We start from the raw sequence: 27,932 nt of genomic DNA, 5'->3' as shown, positions 1-27,932 counted from the left end.
ATCTGATTATGAAAAATCTGCAACTCATCTCCATCACTGCTCCCTCCAGCATTCCTGACTCCTTTCTATTTTGAATCAATGCTGAACAGACCAGCATCCACCCTCTGTCCCCACTCAGCATGGCATGAAATGTTACAGTATCCCAAATCTTGACGTGCACCAGGATAAATAATCTTCCTTATTCCAGAATTTTAGAGAGATTTATCTGTAAACATCTCCACTTTCTTAACAGGATCCAAACACCTCAAATGCATGAGAAAGCAGTGACAGCAACCTCTATTTCCTTCTCATCCTTGCAGGATTTTAATTTATAAAGCTGTATAATACTTTCTTTGAAGGCAGGGCTCTTGTATTTGTCAGAGCAGGAAAAGACAGATGCTATCAGTCAACCTGGCCCTAAAAACCTGTGCAACACCATGACATCACCCTGAACCACCTGCTTAAAGTGGGAAAGGGCTGACTCACCAGGGTAGGACAGGAAAGTTTTTACTGCAACAGAATGCAGGGAGAACAGGTGAGGGAGTTGCAATTCCTTCTCGTGAATTTAGAGTCAGCTGCTATCCAATAATGCCACCATGTGAATGAGCACCTGGATTTTATGCTTTGCAGGCCATCAGAAAAAACCCACATTTCATTCAAGCCTAGCTGGCAATTCATACTGACACTGGCAGGGAAGTATAAGGAGACAGGGGGCAGATCTGCTTTCAAAGAGAAGGCAGCTTTGCTGTGTGTAACATCAGGTTTTAAACCAAAGCTGTAGGAATTAGTTAGAACTACATTTACTGGCTTTCCCAGAACAGCACTTGCTTGACAATACAAAAGGCAGCATCCAGCATGAGCACCAAGTTCAGGAAAGACAACCAGATTATTCATGGCACAGAGATTTCTGCATTACAAAAATTCAAGCAAAGTTGGTTACAAGCAACAGTAAAAATAACAGGTACTAGATCACATGGAGGCATTATTTAACATGAGCTCATTGAGTTGCTTTTATAGACATGTTGCAACATTTTGAAAATAGAGATTTATATGAAAATTTGACTCAAATCCAAGTGGGTGGACATTACCAGGACTACAGGAGCAAGGCCATCCACATGGACAGTCACACCTGGGAAGCAGCAGGGTTTTCTGTAGCTCCTGATGTGAACAGACCTCCAACATCTCCCTGATTTTATGGTGCTGCCTTTCAGATGGAGAAGACAGCACCATTGATTGAAGCAGCACAGCATGACAGATACAACTAATGAACTTAACTCTGCTAAAGGAGAAGGGAAAATGCACTAAACAATGTAAAATCACAGAAGCCTGGCATGGCCTCGAGTATGGGGCAACCTATTTTTCATCCAGCTAGTTTTCTCCTGCTGGGTTAGTGTGGAATGTAACCCAGAATAATGTTTAATAAAAACAATCAAGAGGATTTAAAAATAGTTAGCAAATACTGTGTGTAAAAGCCTTACACATTTACTGTGTGTAAAAGCCTTACACATTTACTGTGTGTAAAAGCCTTACACATTTCCAGCCTTACACGCCAGCCAAAAACTAAGCAAGGATACACCAAATGGAGCACTGAGATTGTCAGCAATCACTGAGTTTTCCAGTTTTCTGAAAAACAGACCGTCTGCTCATTGTAGTAACACTGCAATAATTAAAATACCAACACTGCAATCATTAGCAAGGATCCCTAATGTGCCTGAACTGCACCGTGCATCTCTGGGCTCCGCCAGCGCTGGTGGAACCGACCCACTCACACCAACACACTCAGCCACAGCACTGATCTGTAAGCAAGCACTGCCTGTAACAGGGCACATTTCTCTAAAGCTGATCAATCCCATGGTTTTGTATCATGGAATTGGAAGACTGCAGCTTATCTGAAACAGATGCACAAAAAGGTACTGGAGTCCATCTGCTTACCCCAAACTTTTCGACAGCTGTTCAGAGCAGTAAAGTTTGAGGACCTGTATCAGCAGAACGTTGTACACTAAACCTCTAACTTGTGTCAGCCCCACAAACCACCCATCTGCCAGCTGGACACCTTCCTTGCTCTCCTCCTGGGAGTGCACACGTCAGTTCTGCGGACGCTTCGAACCTCACCTGTCCTCGGAATTGTTGGGAGAGGGGAGGCGGAAACTTATGTTCCTGTCCAGCTTGGACTGGCTCTTTGTCCTCTTGATGGATCCCTTCAGGCGTTTACTGAAGAAGCCCTGGAATGAGAAGTTGCAGGAGTGAAACAGGGAAAGTGATGCCAGTAATCAATCAATCAATCCCTGCGCTGTCTCCGAGGTGATTCCCGGGGATGCCGATTACGGAATGGGCTGCGCTGGGATTCCTCTGAGCAGGAAGAAAGGCAGAGCTGGATTGCAAGTGACAGTCCCAGGATGTGATAGCTTCCAATTGCAATAATCAGCACTGCTTACAGCACAGGGGCACTTCCTGAATTCCAATGATTATACAAGAGAACACCCACAATTATCATTTAATAATGAGCATCCTTCACTATCAGTATTTGTTCCTATTTCCCCTTTACATGCCATGTTCTTAATTCTTGGTGATCTTAAGAGTACAGAGAGGTCTTTTACTATCAGCTTCTATTGTGTCAACAATTGCACCCAGGTTTTCCTTTTTAATTTAGATATTGCACATTAAATCTTACAGTAATTTGTAATTTTAACAGTCTCACTAACCAGAATTGATAATTTTAAAAAATTGAAATCAGTGACTTCAGATATCAATTATGGTACTGGTATGAAGGAAAGCTGAACTCAAAAATCTACTTAGGGTCAAAAAATAAACTAAATCTTCAGGAAATCTGTCTTCAAATGACAATTGTTTGCCAAATGATTTCAGCCCAAAGGTCTGACATCTGAATATTGAAAAAAAAATCCCAAATGTACACAGTGTGCTGGGGAAAAAGGCACTGTCAAAAAGGAAGAAGCATTTTCAGCTGTGTGTGCCACTGAGGCTCTGCCCATGACCCTGCACTTTTCTTGGTCCTGGTATTGAAAAAGTGCCTTTGAAAAAACCCTGTAATCGATAGATGCTCTTGGGCTTCTCTTGGGGCCACTGCTGGAATTCAAGTAGAGGCTGTACAGCACTTTCAAAGGCACTTTCATATATTCTGACCTCTCAGCATAAAAGGCAACAAATCCAGCCACAGGGATTCAGACCTGGTGGACCCTTGGCTTTGGTCCAGCACCTCTCAGGCTACTCGAATTGCAAACATGAAATAACATGTTTGTCTCTCTTTAAGGGCAAATAAGACGAAGCTGACACAACCCAGCAGGGGTCCAAAAGTATTTCTATCAAATCATTCCAAATCCCACTCAGAGAAGGACCATGAATATTCATTTTTTGTGCACATGTGCAATTTTAAATTGGCATTGCTTTAACATTACTGAAACATGTTCTTGGTTTAACTGAACATAATCTATTCCCTCATGGAACAAATACTCTGCGTGGGGTTGAACAGGGCTATCCAGAGCTGATAGTACAAAAAACCAAATAGGGTAAGAACATATTTAAAGATAAAAATAATTCAAACAAAGGGCGTGCTTCCTGGTCAGCCTCAGAAAATTTGAAAACATTTGCAGTATTTGCTCTGTGTACCTCGCTGGCAGCTCATGCAGGGCCAGTGCTTACAGATGGACAACCTGGGAGCAGCGGGAAAAATTCACACGTGCCAGAACTAAGCAGAGTTTTTCCGACTTCCATTTGCCAAAGGAAATGCTTTTAAACACTGAATGCAGATATAAAAAAGGATGTAGTGATGAAAAATAAACTTCTATCAGCAAAAATACCATCTAACTGAAAGTTTTATTTCCTTTTGCTACTATAGAGAAGAAATCGCTGCCAATGTTTATAATGCAGCTTTTACCATTACAAAGACAAAACTGTCTTTATTGCTTTTCTGATTGCCTAGGTATTTCTCTGAAACACTTATTTCAACACAGATCAGACTCCTGTGTGCTTCTTATACCTAAATGTAATGAAGTGTCTGAGATTTAAGCATCATCATGGAACTTTCTTAAAAACACTGGGAATTTTACTGCTTAAACAACATACTCAGACAAAAAGATACAAATTTATTACCCAAACTGCCAGAAACAATGAGACTGTGCTCTTAATAAAAAAGTGAAAGATATTTGGTTGTATAAATCACCTAGGATGCAATTTGAAAAGATGAGTACTGTGTAAACATGGTGTTTCAAGGAGACCAGTGAGGGAATAAGAACTGTGTCTTAATCCCCCAAGAGACAGGTTTGAGCTTCACACTTAGTGGGATAAGACTCAGTAACAATTCCCCTCCAAACCACAGGTTTAGGGGAACAGGGATGGAAAACACAGCCAGAGAGAGTGAGATATGGTGCACAAGCACACACAGAAACAGGTGTGAGATTGGACTTGGCACTGAGTGCCGTGATCTGGTAAAGGGACTGGAGTTGTCCAAGGGTTGGACTTGATGATCTCGGAGGTCTTTTCCAACCCAATCCATTCTATGATTCTATGGAGTAGGTTCAGGGCAGGTTTGTCATCTCACCCAAAAGCATCAAACACTGGAGTGAGAAATCCCAATGATAGGACACCTAAAAATAATTCAATCCCGCTGAGATTTATTCATCTCATTTGGAAGTTCAGCAACTCTTGCTCTGCCAAGAATCTCCACAGGAGGTGGGATAAGTCACCAGGCTGTTGGAACTTCCCTCCATAGCTGCACAGGGAAAGCACAGGAACTCTGACCCTGAGTGTTTCCAGCACAGGGGTGAAGGCTGGAGAGGGCAGCTTTGGCTTTAGGAAATTCTCACTCCAACAGTGCCAAATGTCTGTTTGTCCTTAATCTCAGGGCAGCACAGGAATCATCCCACAGATTCAGAGACAGCCCCAGGAGGAGCTACTCCGTGCCTGCTGCTCCCCACAGACACGAGGATTCCTCACTCTGGAGAGAACAGCCCATGCATAATAAATAATGATTGTCCTGGCAGTTCTGAAAGGGAAAGGTTAATTCAGCCATGAATGAATGAGGCTGTACAGAACCATAACATAAATTATCCTTTGATACAACGGCATTACTGGAAGTTTCAAAGCACTAAAACCTGGGTAAAATGGGCCATAAAAATGGTTCACCTTAGACACAGTGCTGCTCCCTACATTAGCTCTTTCTGGGGACAAATACATTGCCTTTTGGAGCCTTGCAATGCATCTTGAACATCTTTAATTCTCAATGAGGAGCACCAATGCATTATTAATAACACCAGGTGGGTAACTTCATTTACAGAGCGATGAGACTTATTCTCTCCAAGGGGAAGCACTGGATGGGTACAAAGATAACCCTCAAGTGACTGTGGATGACAGCAGAACTGTCTCCCCACTGCTGTGCGTGAGGACATGAAGCATTTCATCTCTCAAGTTGCTCACAAGCAGCTACCAAGAAAAAAAATAATGTCATAGCCAAGTGAAAATGCTCTCCTGTGCCAGGAACATTGTAAAGCCATGGGAGGCAAAGAAGCAGGGAAGGATGGCCAGGATGCAAAATGGAAAGATAAAACTAGCAGGATATTCCAGGAAAAAGCAGAAATCATGGAGAAGTTAACTATTTCCTACAAAACAACAACACAAGGCCAATCTAACAAGCAAGGAGGTGGAGTTGTTTGCTTATGAGCCCAGTGACACTCAATATGAAAACATTAGCAGTGACTGCCTTCAAAAAGTCTCCCAGCTACTCATAGAGTAGAAAAGCAGATGAAAACAACTCTAGATACACCTTGAAGGCAATACACAGAATAAGACAGCAACTTACAACAGTCACATTCTACCATCAACTCACCCAAAAGACCTGGCACTATGTCACCAAAGAGGCGGTTTGTGCACAGGCAGAAAACAATAAAAAAATGTCTGAATGTACAAACAAGGGATAAAGCCCAATAAAAGTAAAGTGGTGTTTTGTAAATCTGCCATAGCTTTCACACTAATGTATCACTCTTCTGATTTTCTCATCTCAGCAAGAGAACTAGAACAAAACAGAACTCCAGAAGTATAAACTGATTAAAGGCAGACAAGAGGGGGATTTACAAATGATATGTTTTAAAGACCAACTATTTATTTTCGGAACAGAAGCAAGAAGGGATTATAGATGTATAAAACAAATAGAATGGAAATTACCTAAGCCCCTCATGCACCCTGTTACATAAGAAAACCAAGGGGCAATTTAACATGAGAGGCAGCACGTTTCCCTGATTGCCAGGAGACCTCTCCTAAGGCTGTCTATAAACAAGCCCATCCAATTCTCCACCGCAAGATATTATACAGACAAATTTTTTCAGCAAGATTAAAAAAGGATTATGTGTTTATATAAGGAAGAATAACATATGTAGCTGCATTAGTCAGGTTTAAAAATAACAAGAGTGAGCAATAATCATGCTTCAGGACACAAGCTGATCAACAGCAAGGATCAGGAAAGATATTTTTCCCCTGATGGGACAGCACTGCAGATTTGGCCGGATAACAATTCCAACTTTCCAATGAAAAACAGCCTACAGCCACAGGAGGGATGCAGAATAGGATGAACAAGTTTGGGAACAGTAAAAAGAAAGCCAAGGAAATGCAGAGGATACCGTAACAGGGACACACTGATAATACACCTGTTAATAAAATGCACTGTAAGATTATGTGTATTCTGCATGATATGCAGTCAAGGGTACTAAAGGAATCAAATTTCCAAGTCACTGGCAATTATACTGGAAAATTCATGAAGAAGCAAGAACTACCTGATAACCAGGGAGGGCCACAAGAGCTTTTCAGATCCCAGTTCAGCAAAGTGTTTGGCATGGAGGACTGGGAGTAGAGCCTGGCTGCCCTTGGGGGAGCTGCCCACATCAGGCGCAGCAGAAGGGAAGAGCCCCTATCCAGAAATTAAGGAGTGCAGGTCTGAAGTCTGCCTGAAGAACAACAAAGCAACGGTGCTAGACAATATATATGATAAGAAACAGGTCACCTGAGCCTGGCAGGAAGGACAGGCAATGATTTCCTGACCCTGGCTCCTCAGTCCCCTGGCTCGCAGCCAGCAAGCCAACACTTCAGAAGCCTTTCTGATAACACGGCACACACACTAATTACAAGAATTAATGGAAATGAGCTTTGTGAAAGCTCGTAACACAAACCTGAGAATGGCTGCAGGAATACCTAAAAAGAGTAATTACAACAAGTGATAAGGTATCAAGGTAGAAGAAAGGGTCTAGAGGGATGTGGTGGGGAGAGTGGCATGACTGCTCCTGCTTAACATCCTTGTTAATCATCCGGAAGAAAAGTTAAACAGCACATTAATTACACTGAGCTGTATTAAATTAGGAGGTGAAGCGAGGGCTAGGGAGGACAGAGAAATGACACAAAGGGCTGGGAGCAATTAGAAACTGGTAGCACACATTCCTGTGAACTTTAGTTCCAGAACTTGCAGAATCAATTGAAGGGAATTAAAAGCACAAGAGCAAGAAAAGTAATAAAAAGGCCAGAAGGACTGATTTGCAGAGGATGCATTAATTAAACTTTGCATAACTTGACTAAATGTTATGGAGGAGAAGGATAGATGAGTTGGTACATATTTAAATACTACTAAGCCAAGGACAACTGGAATGTGAGCAGTGTTTAAAGCTCTGTACATTTAGTTCCCTACACTAACAAGGAAAAAAAGGAATTGGATAAAGTCAGGTTTACACCAAACACAAGAATAATGTTCCTGCTGTTGAGGTCTACCAGGCAGGGTCACAGCCTGAATATCCCCATCATCTGACTCAACACTAAAGTTTGATGTAATGAACAAATCTGCTTTGGCAGCAAGACAGTGTGAAGGTTATAGAGCCTATGAACAGCACTGTCCCAGAGTAAAGATATGGATGAGAGCTTGGTGATCACGCTGGGGAAAGTCAGTCACCCATTTACATCTTCTGACACAAAATTCACAGAATAGCCAACACATCTCAGCCAGCACATCACAGGCAAGTGATAAAAAACTAGACCAGATTCAAAAAAATTTGTCACAGCAAGAAAAAGGTGAAAAACAAAAGGAAAACCGTTCATCTCTATTAAGGGGACACATTTGAGCACAGCCGGTTTTTCAAGGAGGACGCTGTGATGCCTCACAAAATCCAAATCAACAATTCCATCTCTACACTGGCGCTGATGCAGAATTAAAAACATGCACTTGTATGCCAGGGGGTCGCGGGGCCAGCACAGCTCAGACTTGTCCTGTCCTGGCAGCAGGGCAGGAGCAGAGCAGTGCTCTGGAGAAGCAACAATCTTGCTGACTGCATAAAAGATGAGGCTGGGCAGCCACGAGATCTCATCAAGCTTTGACCTTCACTTGGGCTGGCTGCATTGTCTTCTGTTCCATTTAGCTGTACTCTTAAAGAGCAGAGAGGCAGACAGCATTTCTATAGATCCAATCATTCCCCTGTCCAGAAACAGACCAAGAAAGGCAATCTGCAAATATCCTACATCAGGGTTCCTATGAAAATCGTTTTATTTACTTCAAAGATTGCATTTGGCTTTCCTGTCTCATTTGCACTTCTTTCTTTGCCTCTCTCTCATCTTTTTTTTTTTCTTATTAGCCAGCAGACATGGATGAATCACATATTATTTGTAATAACAACTCTATTCCAAAGAACCCAAAACTGGGGAATGCCATATGAGGTTGAAGAGCGGTTTAGCAACTCCTCCCCATCCTGCCACTGCAGGAGGTTTGAAGATGTGGCTAACCCCACATTCACCCTGAATCTCCAATTCCGATGGCAGAGCAGTGAGGGAATGTGTCAGGCTGCCACCGTGCTACTGGAGCTCCACAGTGCCACAGCAGGGAACGGGATGCTCAGAGCCCGAGACGCTGCCAGGACATGGTGTGCGTGGGAAGGCAAAAGCTGGTTCCTCGCCCACCTATGTGTCATGGTGCTACTTGTAGCCAGATCCCTCTGCCTCCCTATTTGTTCAGTCAAATAGTAGTCACTACTGAAAATATGATTTTTCCTATATCTATATATATCTCTACAGCACACATCTGTCTCTATGTGAGCAGACACATTTATGAAACACCTGAGAACTGTCAAATGGCAATTTACACAACTCCTACATGGAGACTAATGTTTTAAGCATAGATAAAATTATTTGAGGAAATGGGGAAGAAAAAAAAAGGGCAAGCATCAAGAGCTCTTCTCTCTGTATGCACACCTTGTGCTCTGCAGTGTCAGCATTAGCACAATCCCCTTTAATCCCCTCAGTGAGATAATCAGAAAAAAATCATAGAATCATAGAATGGTTTGGGTTGGAAGGAACCTTAAAGATCATCTTGTTCCAACCCCCCTGCCATGGGCAGGGACACCTTCCACTGTCCCAGGTTGCTCCAAGCCCCATCCAACCAGTCCTTGGACACTTCCAGGGGTGGGGCAGCCACAGCTTCTCTGGGCAACCTGTGCCAGGGCCTGCCCACCCTCACAAACAAGTGGCCATGCTGGTCCGTGGAGTGGTTTGTCCTAGCAAAGAGTATGACTACTGAAATTCTGCTTTCTATACACTAGAGTAAATTTAAACATACATCTTTCCCTCCAGTGCACATGCAGGAGGTAGGAAGGCAAATTTCCTTAAGTTCACACATCAGCCCTTTAAAATAAATCCCTCATTGACCACTGCCACTGAAGAGGCTACTTAAAAAATGTCTCGTCAAGGAAATGTTTGCTTAAAGGCAATTATGCTGTTATGAATCAAAATTCCAGATGCTAAAGCAATGCCAATTAGCAGGATTAAAAAAAACAGATGCCTTGTACAGAGAGAGTACCACTGCCTGGTGTTTGAAAGGAAAAAACCTTTGCAGAACATGCTGGAAGCCACTGTCCTATGGAGAAGACAGCTTTTAAATAGCTGTTCCGAGAGGCAAACTTAAAAAGCTGTAAAAGCAACTTATTATGAAAGTCTCAGCATAATTTTCTGTCAGGATGGAAGAAGGTTAAGCTGTCCCCTGCCTTAAGCTGCTTTCTGTTAGAAATCCAAGCAAAGAGTAGAAGAGGTATGGCACAGAGTCAGGGCCATGGAGAGAACAACTGAGACAGCACTACCCTGCAGCTGCCTCTGCACCTCCAACCTGCACTGTAGGTGACAATGTCTGGGAAAACAAAACAGCAAGTTCTCTTGCTGTTAATCTCTTTTATATGTAGAATAAATCTCTGTCAAATAAAGGCAACCTCACAGACACAAATTTAAAGCTGTTACAGACACCTTGACTTGGAGCTCTTCTCAGACCACTGATTTGAGAATTCCATGAGGTGCCCAAGTCACCTTTCTGACTTCTGAGAGCTGGGAAATTCTTATTATCAGTCAAAGGCAGACACACAATTCCCCCCCACCTTCTCACCCACCTATCAGAAGTGTGCCAATCTACCAAGTTAACAGTGTGGTTGATTTCAGAAGTTTTGGCTTGAGCTCCCCTGTATTCTTAAGCAATCTGACTTCTAATTGCAGCTTCTCTTTTAATCAGATCACGAGTAGGCATGTTTTAAAACAGGGTGAGCTCAGCCCTCACCTGCACCACAACCTGCTAAGCAGTAACAGAGTGTAAACGGGTTACTCAGAGCAAAACCTTCAGAGCCAGAAGCCTCGTCCCCATGAGAGGGACAGGAGGGTGCATTATGCTCCTGGGCACACAGGTGGTCAGGCAGACAAAGCAGCAGAATCCAGCTCCACGTGGCACAAATACCTTCTAGCTCTGGTTTATGCCCAAGAAAAGCATCCATGTGCTGCTTCCTGAGCCTATTTGCCAGAGTCACAGATTCACAGAACCCCAGAATCCCAGACTATTCTGAGTTGGAAGGGACCCAGAAGCATCATCGAGTCCAGCTCTTCAGTCAATGGCCCACACAGGGGATTGAACCCATGACCTTGACTTTATTACAACCAAGTTTTAACCAACTGAGCTAATCTTGAGATCCTAAAAGCCCAACACACCACCAGGGAAAAGGAGAAACATTCTGCAAGGTCCTTGCTTTGAAAGGGAGCAGGAGCTAAGAAGTATCAGAGAACTATTAGACAAGAATTAGAGATCCATTAAAACATGACTGAAAAGATAGGATCAGCATTAAAAAAAAGTCAAAAACTGAGGAATGAGAAAAAGAGGCATATAAAATAAACAATACAGATAGTCATCAAACACTTCTGATAGACAGCTTACACTTGCCAGACAAAGCCTAGTACAATGCATGTATACATCTAAAGGCCAGGGCTATTACTTATAGATGAAGGCAGAGAAAACAAAGAATTTCTTACAAATGAAGGAAAAGATCTGACTTTTGACAGCTCTCAGAGCTCAAGAATCTTCCTGGAACTCTGTGGACCATGAGCTCAGTATAAAAATCTCAGAACTTGACAGATTAGAATATTCTTGTAGCAACTTCACATACAACTAGAACAAGGCCCTGTTTTCCCCAAGTACCATCCAGAAAACAGGTCTCTGAAGTGATAGAGGGTCTTTCAGAGAACACAGAATAGCTGAGCTGGGAAGGCACCTCTGGAGATTGTCTAGTTCAACCCCCTGCTCAAAGCAGAGGAAGATGCTCAGGACCATGTGCCCAGTCTGCTTTGGAATGTATCTCCAAGGATGGGGATTCCACCACCTCTGCAGACAACTTGTTCCAGTGTTTTATCCCAGTAAGGAAAAGGGGTTTGTTGTGTTTAACTGGAATTTCTTACAGTTCAATCTGCTCTGTGGCTCTGGTCCAAGGAGCCTGCCTCTGTTGCCTTTATTCCCTTCCACCAGGTACTTACACACACTGGAAACATTTCCCTCAGAGTGTGCCCTTCCCAAGGCCAAGCAATACATTCTACTTTAACTGCTACTTCAGGAGTCACTTGAACTAAAGGAAAACATGATTCATAGGCTTTCAACAAACATTAATTAGAAGTCTAAGCTTTGTTCTGACAAGGAAGCCTTTCCAAAAGGAATATTCTTCCCAATGAGGACAGTCAAGCACCAGGGAAGGTTGTCCAGCAAGGCTGAGCAATCTGGATCCCTGGAGATTTTCTACACCTGACTGGAGAGTGCCCTGAGCCCCCTGATGTAAGGTTTGAAGCTCCAGCTTTGAAGAGGGGGATAGATCAGAGAACTTCCCTTCCAATTTGTATTATTCTATGACTTGGAAAATGGACCAAGTAAGGACACCCAGTACATTCACTGCATCCCTGCTCCCTTTCCTCATCCCAATAAATCATGAGTTCACAGGCTGCTTTAAAAATCATGGATTCTATGCACTCTGACCAACATTAATCCTTTAATAATTTAAACAGCTCTCATTAAATCCTTGGCTGTCTTTTATTTTTAAAATGACATGATGTAGGATTTATCCAAAAACCAAGTTCTGGATCTAAAAGGAGCTAGAAAGTGTGCTTAAAATGGATGAGTGCTACCTGAAGCAAAGCAAGGACATACACGCAAAGGTGCAGAAATGGTTCTCATATCCAGAAATGGTTCTCATATCCACAGAGAACACACTAAAAATGCCAGTGTTCCCTAGATAATTCTTCTTCTGGTTTTCCTCTGGTTTTAAAGTATGCAGATTACTTACCAAAAGAAAGGTACGAAAATATTTGAAATGACCAAGTTTTGTATTTTAAACCTGAACCAATATTGTTTAAAAATGACTGTGCAGTTCATTTTAACTTGAAGCATTTGTCCTCAGTGTATAACAGAAATACCTTTGTCCTTTCGGATACACTGACCAAAGACTGACACAAGCAAGAACATCCAGGCTGTAGCTGAAAAACCCTCATGCAGACTCAGTCAATCCACTCAGGATAAAACCCAAAGGGGTGAAGAAGAATTAACACACCTGCCGAAATTTCATCAGCTTCTGAATAAACTGTAAAGCCATTTCAATTTTCTATGTATTTCATTGGCATGAGGGAAAAATAACATGCTATCACTAACCTAAGGGAACTTCTTTCCTAGTCAAGATTGAATATGGAATGCAATCCCTGGAGGCAACTTCAAAAGTATTTATATAGGTCGCTGCCCACATTAACTCTGATGTTTCACTGTCTGCAACTTTAGATCAAGGCAATGAAAAGCAGCAAGTTTGGGATCTACCAGAAATCTCATTGATAATACACAACACTTCATAGCAAAACCCTCTTGGTGAACTGGAAATATTAACTAAACTTTCCTCAACCCTCCCCAGTTTGGTTTACACCGTGACATTTTAATCTCCTCCCTCCCATTCAAGGAGACAAATCCTGCTTTGCAGGGCAGGCTCAGCACACTTACTGGTACTCGGAAGGGGGAAGTGTTGGGCACATCCATGGAGTTGGTTTTCTCAGAGGTGCTGGTCCCCGAGATGCTCCGTCTGCGAGGAGATCTCTCTGCTGGGACCTCTGAGGAAGAGAAGAAGAAGGAGGTCAGGAATGGATGCCCGGGGGTGGGGAATAGTCAGGTTTTGTGCTCTGCAGGACAGACTCCTCAGCAAAGTTTCACTAAGCTGATGAATTAACCAACCTATTTCTCTGTATCTTATTTACTTACTAGATTACAGTGGCATTTTCACTGGCAGATCCAAGGCTGAGAATCTGACTTGACTATAGGCAAATAATATAAAAACTGCTGGTAAAGATCAATACCTGGAGATACTTAATATTCTGTTACGGTTTGAGAGACAGTATTCAGAGAACTTTAATGTATTTCTTAAATTTAATTTTTTTACGTAAGCAATGCAGTAATTAACACATAATTACAATCAATTTTAGTCCCAGCTGAACACAGTTTGGTAAAGGTCAAAGTTTGGTCCTGTGTGATCCCACTACTTGCTCAAACCATGCAACCAGCAGAAGACTTAAAAGTGCCTGGTTAATATGACATATATATCTCTGCAGATAAAAAAGAAATAGGTCAACTTCTCCTCATTCTGGCAGTATGACCTTACTGAGACACGACTTTGGCATCTTAAATCCATGTAGGCTGATCTGCTGAGCACAAATATTCATAAAAGCAGCGTTGGTATCTTTTTGTAGAAGAAATACTAGAATAATAGCATAATAAAGTATACACAGCATTAAAAATCTCTCCACAAACACACATAAATGCATTTTTATAGCCAGCTAGATATGCATATGTATGCATAGAGATACCTTTATCACAAGTGCTGCCCATCTCCAGCTCAATTGCCAGACTTCAAGGAATCCAGCATCCCAAAACACCCCCCAGCACGGGGAGGGAAACAGCCACTTCCTAGAAGAAAGTCCATTGTTATCTTCCGAATCGCAAAGAAGAGCAGCAAGCCGTGACTCCAGCCAGTGACATCTTGACTCCTGCCGTTTTCCTTTCAGGAGCCAGATGAGGCTTAAACTTCCATGCCCGGTGCTGGGGATGGCTCGGTGCTGCTCCCACCCCCGGGCATCCCTGCCAGGGCTGGCGGGCAGCGAGGCAGCAGCACACAGGACTGACTGCAGCTCCTCAATCAATCGCTCCGGCTGCACATCCTCATTAGTTACTTTCAGGCTATTAACAGACGCCCAACTGCCGGCTTCCCTCCGCTCCCGAAAATTTCGCTGTACATCCTGCTCCGCGGCAGCGAAAAGCGAGGTTTATGGAGAGAGACAGCCAGCTGGTGCCACGGGAGCAGCCTGTGCCTCCTTTGCCTCCAAAGAGCCGAAGGAAAAAAAGGAGAGGAGCTTTCTTCGGGGATAACATTACTTGCGATGCCTTTGCGTGCCGGATTTTGATTTCAGCGGAGTTGTAATACGTCTCTCCCATGGATGCTGCTTGAAGACCGACAAAATGGAGCATAGCGGAGTGGAGGCTGAGCAATCTGGACCCTGCAGTATTACTGTCTCCCACGGCAAATATTTATCTTTTAAAAGCCCCCAAACGGCTGACATTGAGCCCCCCAATCAGCTCGGGGAAAGGACTAAGGGGGAGAACAGCCTCCTAAACTGGGCAAGCGGGTGTATCACACAGCGTGGCTACCCCTGGGCACTGGGCAGGGCACAGCTACCGAGAGGACGAAGCCCGAGCCCTTCTCACCCCGACCGAGCGCATCCCGCTCTGCCAGAGCTCGCAGAGCGAGACCCCCTCGGGGCAGATCCCTCCGGCCGAACATCAGGCACTTTTCCTGCCGCTAAGGAGGCATCACCTGTTCCAGAGCTGGAGGGTAAGTCCCCAGCAGGGCACCTTTAGGGAACAAAGCACTTGGAGCAGGGCCAGCGCCAGCCCAAGGATTTTGAGTCAGTCAGTCCCAGCATCTCAGGAGCCTTTGCAGTGCTGCCGGTTTGATCTGAAAATGTGCTTTGGTGCTGCCAGTTTTACCTGAAGATGTGCTTTGATCTCACCAGCCCGCTCCCCTGCCTATAAGCAAAGGAAACTTATTTTCTGCAGCACCTGTAAGTGCTGCTCTGCCCAGAGAGAACTGTGTTCCATACGGTTTAAAAGACTGTCCCTGCCATTCCCGCTGTCCATGGAATGAGGGCAAACAGGAGTGATACATTCCCTTGGAACTGGGGGCAGAGCGAGCACCTTTTATGTTACATTGAATAGTAACACGTAATAGGTTTGGCTTTCCCCGCTTCTCACGCGCAGGAAATCACATCAAAGCTGCTCCAGTAATTTAAAACAGTCTGTTAACTTTGCTGAGTCATAAATGAAAACAGGAGACCAAATTCCCCACTGTTTTCAACAACACGTTCTGCAGGAGGGGCAGTTTGGGAAAGAGTTTAAGTTGGAACTGAACGGAGTTGAAAAGCTACCACAAGGAATGTGGTAGCTCCCCTTGCCTTCCCTCTCCCCCCAAACATCCACCCAACCCAGCAGCAGTCCAAGTTTTGTGCAAATAAAACACGGAGATTTCATGGGTAAAATGAGTTTCTTCTTTGCTCAGACCATCACAGAAAATGGAGAAGGGAAATTTAAATATTCACTAGGTGCCTGAAATGAACTAAAAATAAAACTACCTTTCCCCTCTCTTCTCCTTGTAAAAAACATGAGTAAATAAACATGCTTAAAAGACCCTAGGAAAAAGGAGACCCAGATAAAACAAAATTGTCGGGATATGTTAACTGGAAATCAAAAGCTGAAGTAACTTGCTATGACACCCGTAGAACAGGATTTTTGCTGAGTCGTGTAAAAGAAATCTATACTGTCACCACCAGGCAAAAAATTAGACAGTTCCCTCCCCTGCTCCACTGGTAATGCTTGAGGCTGCTCTTGCATAATCTTCACCTGCTGTAAAAATCAATGCACCTCTCATCACCTTAGTATTAAATTACAACTGCTTTCTGCATTGCTCACTCTCAGGGACCAAGGCTACAGATAAATCACATTCTGTATCCATCAAAACAACCTGAAACCCTTTTCAGCCACTCTGTTTCTGGGAAGGGAAAAAAAAGGCAAAAGGAAAAAAAAAGGCAGATCTTCCCCTTTTCAACCTTCAACAAATACCTCACACTACATCATTGAATTAATGGGTTATAAACATCCCTATGGGACACTTTCATCACCTCATATATTGGTGATACGCAGTAATATTTATGTAAATACATATTTATGCAAATAAGTATTTACTTACTATTACTACACAGTAATAGTTCCAAATTAGCTGAGCCAATTACTCTGCAGTGGCAGGTGCCTCTGAAGAGGGTACGGTCCAAGGGTACAATGCAGAGAGGTCTCTTCTCCCATCCTACTGCACCACACTCTACCCTCAGCAACACCAGTGTGTGTTTTGTTGGCCAGAAGGCACGTTTGTGTAAGTCAGGTGCCATTTACTACTGAGAGTAGTGGTGGGGATTGCCCTCCTTTGAAGGCAACCCTCCCTGCCACAGCGGTGCAGCCTCAGTGACCTGTGGTCAGCACATGGCTCTGGGGTTTAACACAAACTTCCCACTTCTGGGTGCACTGGCCACTTGAAATTCAAGCCTCGAAGTTTGTATTCTCCCTGTGAGCAGCTCTTTCTCTGGGTGGGAGAAGGAGAGGCTAAACAACCTTCCCAGCTCTGCGGGACAGCTACACCAGGTAGGAAGGTTTAGGGGAAAAGGAACAAAAATAGGAAGAAACATTAACACTGAACAGCATCTTTCAGATGGGTATTACCTAATGAAACAGGAGGCCTCATATCAAAATAAATAAAAGTGCTAATGTTTTATCTTGCAGTAAGCACTCCCTTTCATTTTGCCCACCTGGGGAGAATTCAGACTTGGGCCTAATTCATAGACTGTCATAAAAATGTCATTAAATGCCTATGTAAGAAGCTTAAGGTAAAAGCAAACTCAAACCCCCTGATCTGTTTTAAGTCCTGAAGTCCAAGTTTGTGCTCTGACTAGAATTGATTATGCAAATCCTGCAAGGTGTAACTTAGAGGAAAAAAATAATATATTTGCAGAAATAGCTTTTTCACATTTATCAAGGCAACTAGACAGGGGAAAAAAGCTACAGGAAGATACATCAGAGTAAATGCAACCAAGTCACAGCACACTGAAGTGCACAAAAGCTGCCAAGCCTGGAAAGGGAAACACAAAGGGAACCCTGCAAAGCTCACTGGCTATAGAACTCCAGCATCAAACAACTGCTAGATACCAACTATGATCAAAAACTCTCCCAGTCCATTAGCAGGAGTTTGAAAGGAAGATACTGTGCTTTACTAGGGATTGAGTCGATCAGGCGAGTCTTGGAAGATGATCCAGGTAACTGCAAAAGATCTTTAATTTACAGACAGGTAATTCTGTTGGTGTTAGACACTTGCATTGTGCTGGTACATAAAAGAAGTAAAATTGAATTAGTGCCCAGTTCAGAAGGTGCATAGCAAGCAACCTAAATGACACTTAAGTCATTTAAAAGACATTTAAGTCATTGATTCCTAAATGACTTGGCAGTCTGAAAGACAAGACTTACCATGCAAAGCAGATGGATGCTAGAGGAGGCTGGAAGAAAGAGCATGAATATCATAGGAGAGAAAAATTTGGGGGTTTCAAGTACAAACCCTCACAATTTCCTTTTGCTGAATGTTCAGAGGAAACTGTACATGGCACTTAGTGAGTAACGTCAGCTGTTCCTAAACTGATGCATTCACTTTGAAGCGGAGGAACGAATCCTCCAGCTCTGCAAACCCAGTCAGAAATTAAACAGATGCACATCCCTAAACTGCTCAACAAATCCTCTGTGTGATGTGCGTGGCTGTGCAAAATTTGGGAGCGTTGCTCCTTTTTAACCTCCTCATGCAGCAGCATCTAAAGCTTCCTTAATGGTTGGCTCCACACACAGCCAAACAAACTGCCTGGACAACTGTGCCAGCACAAAAGCAGACACAAGGAGCTGCTGCCCATGACCTGGAGATGCTGATGTCCTCGTTAGTTCCTAATGATCTTGGACTGCCCCTGCTAATTCAAATTACCTTGTGTTTGCTGCAGAGAGATTGCACACAGACAATTAACGCTGATCAGCTGACTCATGGTAACTTGTTCCTGCAACCTAATTTGTTTAGAGGCTTATGACTTAGACACACATTAGTGTGATATCAATATTTATTGTCCTCATTATTAAACAACAGCCTTGAGCCACAGCTTTCCCAACCAATCGTTTTATTTTCTGTGAAAGGACTGTGAATAGAGGCATTCTCCAAACAGCAATCCTTTGGGATCATCTCACAAGGGGCTACTGGCTCTTGGATGCACCAAAGCTCAGCAGCTCCTCCCTGTTCCTCTCCAGGGCCCAGAAGGCTGCTCTGAGCCTCAGCACCTCTTGCTCACAATGGCAGAATTTTGCCCCTGATCAATAAGATTATTACGGACACAGAAAAAGTCCCAGTGTACTTTAGACATCCCAGGGATATGACTGAACCTTAAATATCATCCCTGCGTTGAGACACCATTGGAGAACTTTTATGCTGACTGCATCTGTTCATTTCTCTTAAGAAGAAAAACTTGGAGCAGTCTCCCTTGATTTATCTTACTCCCATCACACAGAAGGAAGTCAGGCAAGCTGACAGACAGGAATGGAAGTGGGCTGAACCCAGTGCTCAGCTCGTCAAGAGGCACTGAGAAGAAAAACACAGCAGTAAGTAACATAGTTTAGTCCAGTTCAGCTCATTTGCTGCACTGCACGTGCCCATTTACAACCTAACCTTTGCCCAGGGTGTTTGTAACTATGTCAAACAGGCTGTAACCAAGTTTAATTAACAACTGCACACCACTTCAAAGCTTTTAAAAAGAAATAAGGTCAGGTAACTGAAGGACTGAAGAAATTAAGCACCAAAGTAGTAAAGGCTTCCCAGCAAAGTGCTAAAACCAACAAACAATAATGCAGTTTGTACCCTACCGTACCGAGAAATGAGAGAAGGCTTTTCTCATCTTCCGTGCTGCTATCCAGCCATTCGGCCACATGCCCAGGAGAAAGAAGACTTATTCTCCAGCCAGAAAACTTTTCCATACAGAACACAATAAGTGAACGAAGCAGTTTAGGAAGGGCGGGGAGGAGCTGATGGTCTTGGGATTCCAGTACTCCAGTTATTGTCTACACTGACAACATGAGAGAGTGATCCTGCTCTGTTCTCTCAACCCTGCATCTGACACAGCAGGCATGGGTGGGAGCACTAAGTGGGATCTGTACTTCTTGTCCCTTTGTGTCAGGTTTCAGTCCAAGCAGGAACAGAAAGAAGGCAAAAAAAAAAAAAGGGAGCTGGGGAAACTGAGGCTTTAAAATCCGAGAGGTAGCAGGTTATTATAGAATCAATTTAAATAAAAAGTGGGAATAGGTCTCAGTGCTGCATAAGCTCAAAATAAGTGAGCACAATAGCTCACTAGCTACATCCAATGTATCCCTACCATTCCTCACAGTGTTGGCTTTGTTTGAAGGCTCAGGTATTATGCTTTATGCTGGAAGAAAAAACAGCAAGCTCAGAGGCAATTTAAATCCCCTCCCCATTACTGACGAGCCTGCATTCCCCTGTTTACAAGCCCCTTCCTGCTCCAGCTATTATCCCAGCATCCCAGCCTTCCTTACAATGAATTTGTTCATGCAATGGCAGGTTGATCAATCTTTGAATAAGAAGCTCCCACCCCTCCCTCTCCCCTCCTCCTGCATGGCGGCGGCATTGATCGGCAATAATGGAAACTGCTGCTGGCTGCAGGAACCGGGAGAGGGAATTGCTCCTCTTCCTCAGCGCTGAGCAGCGGGAGAGAGGGAATTGCTCCTCTTCCTCAGCGCTGAGCAGCGGGAGAGAGGGAATTGCTCCTCTTCCTCAGCTCTGAGCAGTGGGAGAGAGAGAATTGCTCCTCTTCCTCAGCCCTGAGCAGTGGGAGAGAGGGAATTGCTCCTCTTCCTCAGCCCTGAGCAGTGGGAGAGAGGGAATTGCTCCTCTTCCTCAGCCCTGAGCAGTGGGAGAGAGGGAATTGCTCCTCTTCCTCAGTGCTGAGCAGTGGGAGAGAGGGAATTGCTCCTCTTCCTCAGTGCTGAGCAGTGGGAGAGAGGGAATTGCTCCTCTTCCTCAGCCCTGAGCAGTGGGAGAGAGGGAATTGCTCCTCTTCCTCAGCCCTGAGCAGTGGGAGAGAGGGAATTGCTCCTCTTCCTCAGCCCTGAGCAGTGGGAGAGAGGGAATTGCTCCTCTTCCTCAGCCCTGAGCAGTGGGAGAGAGAGAATTGCTCCTCTTCCTCAGCGCTGAGCAGTGGGAGAGAGGGAATTGCTCCTCTTCCTCAGCCCTGAGCAGTGGGAGAGAGGGAATTGCTCCTCTTCCTCAGCCCTGAGCAGTGGGAGAGAGGGAATTGCTCCTCTTCCTCAGCCCTGAGCAGTGGCTGCAGCCCCACTGGCTGGGTAAAGGAGGGAGAGGGGAGCAGAGAGCAGCTGTCTGGGGGGCTCAGGGAAGTCATCAACACCAGTGGGTGGTTATTTATTAAAAAAAAAATAAAAAAAGAAGATAAATGGGAAATAATCCTGCCCTGTCTGGACAGCTCTCACAGCCCTGCAATGAGGACTCGTCGCTGCAACTTGACGAAGGGTCACATTTAATTGTACAGGATTTACAGCCCGAGATTTATTCTACACAAAAGGGTGTTTTGCAGGTTTACACAGGCACGAGCAGAGACGACTCCCGGTAAGTGAGGGACTCCTGGGCCCCACAAATCAAAATTGCCTTTGTCCTCAGGGGATGGAGCTGATGCTCTGATCAAACCGCACTCTTTAAAGAGACAGCCGCCTTTTGTTCACCAGTTTCTGAACCTGCCTTTATTTTAAATAATTTATACAGTTGCCACTCCCTATTACAGACAAGGGCATTCGCTGACCACTGACTAAAACCCAAGCTAAAGCTGCAACACCAAAAATCCATTAGATCAGCAAAGCAAAAAATTAGATACCAACCAACCAAATGAAGAAAAAAAAAACAGCTATCAAGTCCCAGCAGGGAAGAAAATTCCAATTACTAAGACAAACTGTAGCAAGTATTGTTTGTGCAGGACAGATATTTTCATAAAACACCTGCCAAGCAGGGCAGATGTGCTACAGAATTCCCAATTAATGAGGGAACATGGGACAGACAGTTCAGGAGTGAGGTATCAGAGCAGCGTGGAAGTCTGAGCTGAGCAGTCCCCCTGTTCACACTGAACAAGCACAAACTCCCACCCCAACGTGGACAGGGGCATAAAAACCCCAGAAACATTTCCCACATCACAGAAAATCCAGCAGTAGAAATATCTATTTCCCATCTATGCAAAACCAGATGATTTTTTTCCCCCCAAATGAGCTGTTCCACCAAATCCCCTTCTGTGTGTGGGAGGATCAGATTTTGTCCAACTTCTACAAGTAGAACCTTTCTGAGTTAAGACTGTGCAAACTGATGACATAAATCTATTTGCAATAAGAATGGAATTAAAGAACTTCTAGAGAGTGGTTTAGAATGTTGTATTTTGTTCTATCTGGTTGTTCAATATAAAATGAAAATTTCAACTCTTTACTTTTAGCTCCCTAAACAAATACTGTGTCCACAATCACCTGACTGAAAACTGGTTTAAATTGCAATACTATCAACTCCATAAATCAAAGGGTTCTAGAGAAAGCACAGTATTGATTTCCCATAGATGTTTACCAATTTTGCATCCTTTCTAGGAGCACAAATCATGTACAGATCCTGTTTTGCCTCCCTGGCTGCCTCATCTTGTATCATAATTTAACTTTATTAATTTCTTTCAATGTTTTATAATATTCATGAGAACAGGGGAAGTGTATTAAATATCAAATATGACACTGGCTTGTTGGAGTATTTTAAAATATGGGAGCATTAAACACTTTGTAAAACACAGAGGTAGAAGTGGCCAAGACTTCAGTCAGGAGGATGCAGCGAGGAATGGGAAGGACACTGAAGTTTTTGATAAGCAGATCTCTCCTGTGCATTAACATTCCTGGGACAACCCATAGAGGGGGGAAAACTTGCATAAATACTTTGCTATTATTAATCCTGATTTGGTGTGGTTTAACAGCTCACAATACCATGGAGGAAGCCTGTCTGCAATGGACTGTCCTAAGGTGGGGATACAGATCAGAACAAAAGCATCAATTAAAAAGTCCTTGCAAGAAATTAAGTCATGAACACACTCCCAGTAGAAATCCTGGAGATTTAAAGTGACTGAGAGATGTAGAAGAGCCACTGACATTTAGAAACACCAAATCCATCTAATCTGACTTGAAATACCTTTAGAACACCACCCAGTGACTTCATCCATTCATGGCGTTATTTCTAGTTGAACAAAGACCTGTCTTCCAGAAAAAGGGACATGCAATTGTAACAGACACTGAAAGACATGAAGAGTGTGCCTGATCCCTTGGTAAACTGTTCCAATGGTTAACTCCACTCCAGCTTAGCAAATTGCTCTTTAGTTCCAAGGCTGAATTTATCAAGCCTCATCTCCCAGCCACTGGGCTCTGGCTGATGCTTGTATTGCTTTGATAGCCCATTATCAAACCCTGCTATCAGAAATGGCCTCTCTGGTTACCTCCTTTGAACACTTGGTTTCAAACAATCCTTTCAAATATATCTTCAAACTCCTCTGGAGCACTGATTTTGATTTTTAAACCTTTTGCTGTGCAAGAAAACCAGAGACTGAACTTGCTCCACAGCTGCAGGAGGCACGTAGTGCTGCTCACAGCAGAGGAAACACTCTGAGCAGCTTCTTAAATTTGTTTTAAACAAGGTCTTTGTGCTCTAGAGCTTACCAAAAACTATCCAAAAGTCTTGTCCAAATTTTCCAGGACAGCCAGACTGTGAGATAAAATGCAAATTAGCATGAAAGGAATATTCAAAACATGAGTAACTTATTTTCATGCTGTGGGACCTACCTACATGTGAGTCGTAGGAGTTTGTTGAACCAATGCAAATCCAAACACAAATTGCTCTACCAAGTGGAAGTGTGGAAAATATGAAAATACAGAGAGGTAGGAGAGATCAGCAAAGCAGTAATTAAAAAAAAACAACCAAGAAGCAGGAGCAAGAAGTAGCAAATGCCTGCCTTGAGAGACTGCTTTCCAAAATTAGCACCAAGAGTTGCACAGAATAAAAGGTGAGAACACCAGAAAACTTCTTCAAAGTGTTTGGGTTCATCTCCCTCACCCCTGAGCTCCAAAAACAGATGAGTCCACAAGGCTGGAAATTAAACCAAGCCCTTCTGCTTTGGAACTTCCTATATAAATGAGTAATTTAAAACTTGTGTGTGTCCCTTCCCAGTAATTCCCTGCAGTGACTGAGCTCCTGCAGTTGTCACAGATGTCACTCTCCTGCAGTTCTGTGTCTGAAACCTGTGAAGTTAAGCAGCTTTGCCATCCTGTGAACTTCAAAATTACCATTCCTGATCAGTGCAACTACCCAGAAGCACGAATTCTCAGATTATTCTAAAGGAATTTTAGTAAGTGATAATTCATAATATATGCAAATAATAGAGCACAGATGCCTTGTGATGAAGATGCTTTGTAAGCAAAAAGTCAAGGTGGTATTATAAATCATAATGTATTAATGTTCTCTGCATGAGGCACTTACAAGAGGAGGAAAAATGGGCCTTCCTTGCACTAGGGACAGGCTCCGACAGACTGACTGATGGATATTGCTACAGTCAGGAGATGGTGTCTTCACAGCAATGTAGATTAGATATTGTACACCCAAGTCATTCTTATCAAAATGCTTTACAGATAATTTAGGAATAAGAAACAGTAAACATTTGTTCCTCCAGCTCCTGGATCAATGTCATGTGTCAGGCAAAACTCCTCACCTCTATAAGCTGCCTCTTAGGAAATAAGCACAGTTATTTGAGGCATTTTGCCCCAGCAAAACACAAAGCAGGACGAACTTCCCAATCCCATTTTCAATGCCACAGCATGGAACAAGCAGCTGGCTTGAAAATAAGTTTCCCAGACATCGAAAAATGTCAGTTCTATATACAAAAGGCTCTGTTTCCTGCATTAAATCACTTTAAATGCCTATCCATAATAAAAGTAATTTTGCTTAAAGAAGCAGCATTACAGTATCACAGCCTTCCAACCACACTGTGAACTAGTTCAAGAGCATCCCAATGGACAATGCTGAGTAACTCATTCTGTGTCAGGAATTACAGTGGAGGGATTCACAATTATTTTGGGACATGGGTAACTTCTTTGGGTGAAGCTACCTCAGCACAGCCAGCATGCAGTGCTGTGACACAATGCTAGGAGTAGAGTCATTCTGCTGCAATGTAAACCAAGAGCAGATTTATGTCAGACGTCAAGATGCGGAGCAGGACAAAGTGCACAGAAAGCCCTTCTTAATCAGGAGGAAAAAAAAATTAAATTGATGGACATTCAAGTGTCTCTTGAAGTCAGTGCATGTTTCTGTGGAAAGTGAAACCGTGCTGATGAAGTAACAGCCCACACATACACATTATCATCTAGTATTTTATCCTTTCAGATTGCTTAATGAAGTGATTTTAGCACAGTCACTGATCTCGAGCACTCACTCTCTACAGCTCTCACCCAGCTGCAGACACACCACAGCAGTATTGTCCCTTCCCAGGGCAACAGTCCCCATCATCTCCAGAGTGAACCCACCAGCCTTCCCAGGCACTCAGCGATAGGACAAGGGGGCACGATGGGCTCAAGCTCTGCCAGGGGAAATTGAAGTTGGAGAGCAGAAAAAACTTCTTTGCAGAGAGAGTGCTCAGGGATTGGAATGGGCTGCCCAGAGAGGGGGTGGATTCCCCATCCCTGGAGGTTTTTAAGCTGAGCTTGGCCGTGGCCCTGAGTGCCATGATCTGGTAAAGGGACTGGAGTTGGCCCAAGGGTTGGACTTGATGATCTCGGAGGTCTTTTCCAACCCAACTGATTCTGTGATTCTGTGATTCCCAGCCCAGCGGAGATCACAGACCTTAACCCAGTGGTTACTCAGACGGGGGGGGGAAGAGCAAAGAATTTCCTAAATAACAATTTCTGGAGCAGAGAGGAATCCAGGGGCAGCAAAAGCTGTGCCTGCTGACAGCCTGGAAAGATAAATAGGGACAGAAAGGCTCAAAATGAAGGTGAGAAGAACAACAAACCTTGAGGTTCTCTAGTATATAATATTACAGATATTTCTGTTGGGCAGAACTGATGGATTTACAGAATTTGACTGATATAGTAACCATGTTTTGAGGTTTTTTTCCCCATTTCCACACTAACTTAAGTACATATTTGTACTCAATCCAACCTCAGGTATCCTCAGCATAGCCCAGGGACTCGGCTAAGTTACACTGCTAGCAGGATGGGAAGTTTCTAAGTACCTATTAATGACCACTCCAAAAACATTAAGCTAATTTAATTCCAAATTAGGCCCAAGATGTTATTTACAGAGCCATCCACTCTGGAGTGCCTTTCCAGACTGTGAACCATATGCCTCATGTCAACACACATCTTGCACTAAAGCATGAATACACCCAGCTATATATTTAATGAGCAGGATGGAAAGGGTGCTTAATTTCCAATGCTGGTATTCACATGATGACTTTTTCCCCAAGAATTTTTCTTGCTCACCTTGCAGGTCACACAGTCTGCACAACTCAAGTCTTCAAAAGTGCTGTATTTCGTGAAAATAATTGATGAAGGCAGTTTTGCTGGCATCCTTCCATCACTCATGTTGGTCTCTAATATTACTTCCCGACCTACTGTTTTTCCTTGGGCAGAGAGGCTCAAACAGGGCAGAGAAACAGCCAGGAATGATTGTTATTTAGACTCATTTGGATGAGATATCCAACAAGCAAACACATGAATCACAGAATCATAGAATGGATTGGGTTGGAAAAGACCTCCCAGATCATCAAGTCCAACCCTTGGTCCAACTCCAGTCCCTTTACCAGATCATGGCACTCAGTGCCACGGCCAGTCTCAGTTGAAAAACCTCTAGGGATGGGGAATCCACCCCCTCTCTGGGCAGCCCATTCCAATGCCTGAGCACTCTCTCTGCAAAGAAATTTTTGCTGCTCTCCAACTTCAATTTCCCCTGGCAGAGCTTGAGCCCATCGTGCCCCCTTGTCCTATTGCTGAGTGCCTGGGAGAAGAGACCAACCCCCACCTGGCCAGAACTTCCCTTCAGGGAGTTCTAGACAGTGCTGAGGTCACCTCTGAGCCTCCTCTTCTCCAGGCTAAACACCCCCAGCTCCCTCAGCCTCTCCCCACAGCACTTGTGCTCCAGTTCCTCATGAGGGCTGGGGTTTGGGAGGTGTTTGATTTGGGGTCTTTCTGCCTTCTATGACTAGACATGATCACAGGGATAAGAGAGAACCATGATTTTGAGACAGTTTCACATGAAAGGGAACTGAATGTCTCACCATTCAGTCTCCACCCTTCTGGTGCCATCAGAATGCCTGACCCACACAGAATCAGAGAATCCCAGACTATTCTGAGTTGGAAGGGACACACAGGGATCATTGAGTCCAACTCTTCAGTCAATGGCCCACATAGGGGATTGAACCCATGACCTTGGCATTATTACAACCAAGTTTTAACCAGCTGCACTAATCTCAGATCACAGGGGGCTTCAATGTGTTGTGGGGTGCAATTTCACACAATCAGTATATGATAATCTACTGACCACGACACTCCTCAAGCTTCTGGTCACATCACACAGGAACTGCCACACCATCCCATCAACTTAAGCATTATTTACCCTCTTCCTACAAGGTTTAGCACAAGGTAACAGCCTTACGTAGCACTCCCACAACGGGTTCAACTTGCTTGTTTTCAGCACAACCTAAATACCAGCGATTCCTGCAGAGCAGGGTGGAGGGTGCTGTGCCAACAGGGAGCTTTACTCCACCCTGAGGTCAGTGCTCACTCCCTCTTTATGCCAAGAAACCGCAGCTTTGCCAACACCACCAGGTGGGAGTTGAACTCTCTTTGACTGGCACAGACCAGAAAGAAAGTTGCCTGCACTTCTAACAACAGATAACGAGACAGAAAACCACCAACAAAAAGCCCTCAGTGTCAAGTAGCCCAAAAACATGTGGCTTGCACCTACCAGGAATGCAGCAGAAGAGCAGGAGCGCTCAGAGAACGAGTGGTTGTGACCAGCAATGATTCTCTACCCCTGCCCATGAATCATGAGGTCTCCCTCCCTCTCACTACTCAGTTCCACCTGTGTTTATAGGAGGACTACATTAATCTCTACATAAGCACCAAAATAAGGCAACTGCCAAAGCCCCAAGGCCTTGCAAACAATACAGTGCAGAACATGGAGGGTTTTTTAATCTCTTCCCAAATTAGGGACCAAATTTGGTGGTGAAGCAAGGAAACAGCAAGGGAAGAGACTACAGAGCTTAGGGGATTTTTACAAGGACATACCAAGTCCTCCATCTTGTGGACATGGGTTTAATTTCTGACTGAGGAAATATCTTAAAGCTTCTTCCTGGACACTCTGGTAAGAAATCCCCCAGAAAATACAGCTGACATT

The 27,932-nt window shown here is 43.8% G+C and overlaps 1 protein-coding gene across 9 annotated transcripts in view; it reads right to left on the bottom strand.

The window, feature by feature from the left end:
- RASAL2 (RAS protein activator like 2) overlaps window positions 1-27,932 on the bottom strand; it is a 179,966-nt gene that overhangs the window by 38,212 nt on the left and 113,822 nt on the right. For all 9 annotated transcript variants that reach the window (XM_071564738.1, XM_071564739.1, XM_071564740.1 and 6 more), the window contains 2 exons: window positions 13,286-13,392; window positions 2,092-2,201 (listed from right to left, as the gene is read on the bottom strand). In XM_071564738.1, coding sequence (XP_071420839.1) covers window positions 2,092-2,201; window positions 13,286-13,392 — 217 coding nt within the window. The remainder of the gene's footprint in view (window positions 1-2,091; window positions 2,202-13,285; window positions 13,393-27,932) is intronic.

This window comes from Pithys albifrons, chromosome 10 (genome assembly GCF_047495875.1).
Source record: "Pithys albifrons albifrons isolate INPA30051 chromosome 10, PitAlb_v1, whole genome shotgun sequence".
Taxonomy (NCBI): Eukaryota; Metazoa; Chordata; class Aves; order Passeriformes; family Thamnophilidae; genus Pithys; species Pithys albifrons.
This window is presented reverse-complemented; position numbering and strand designations above follow the sequence as displayed.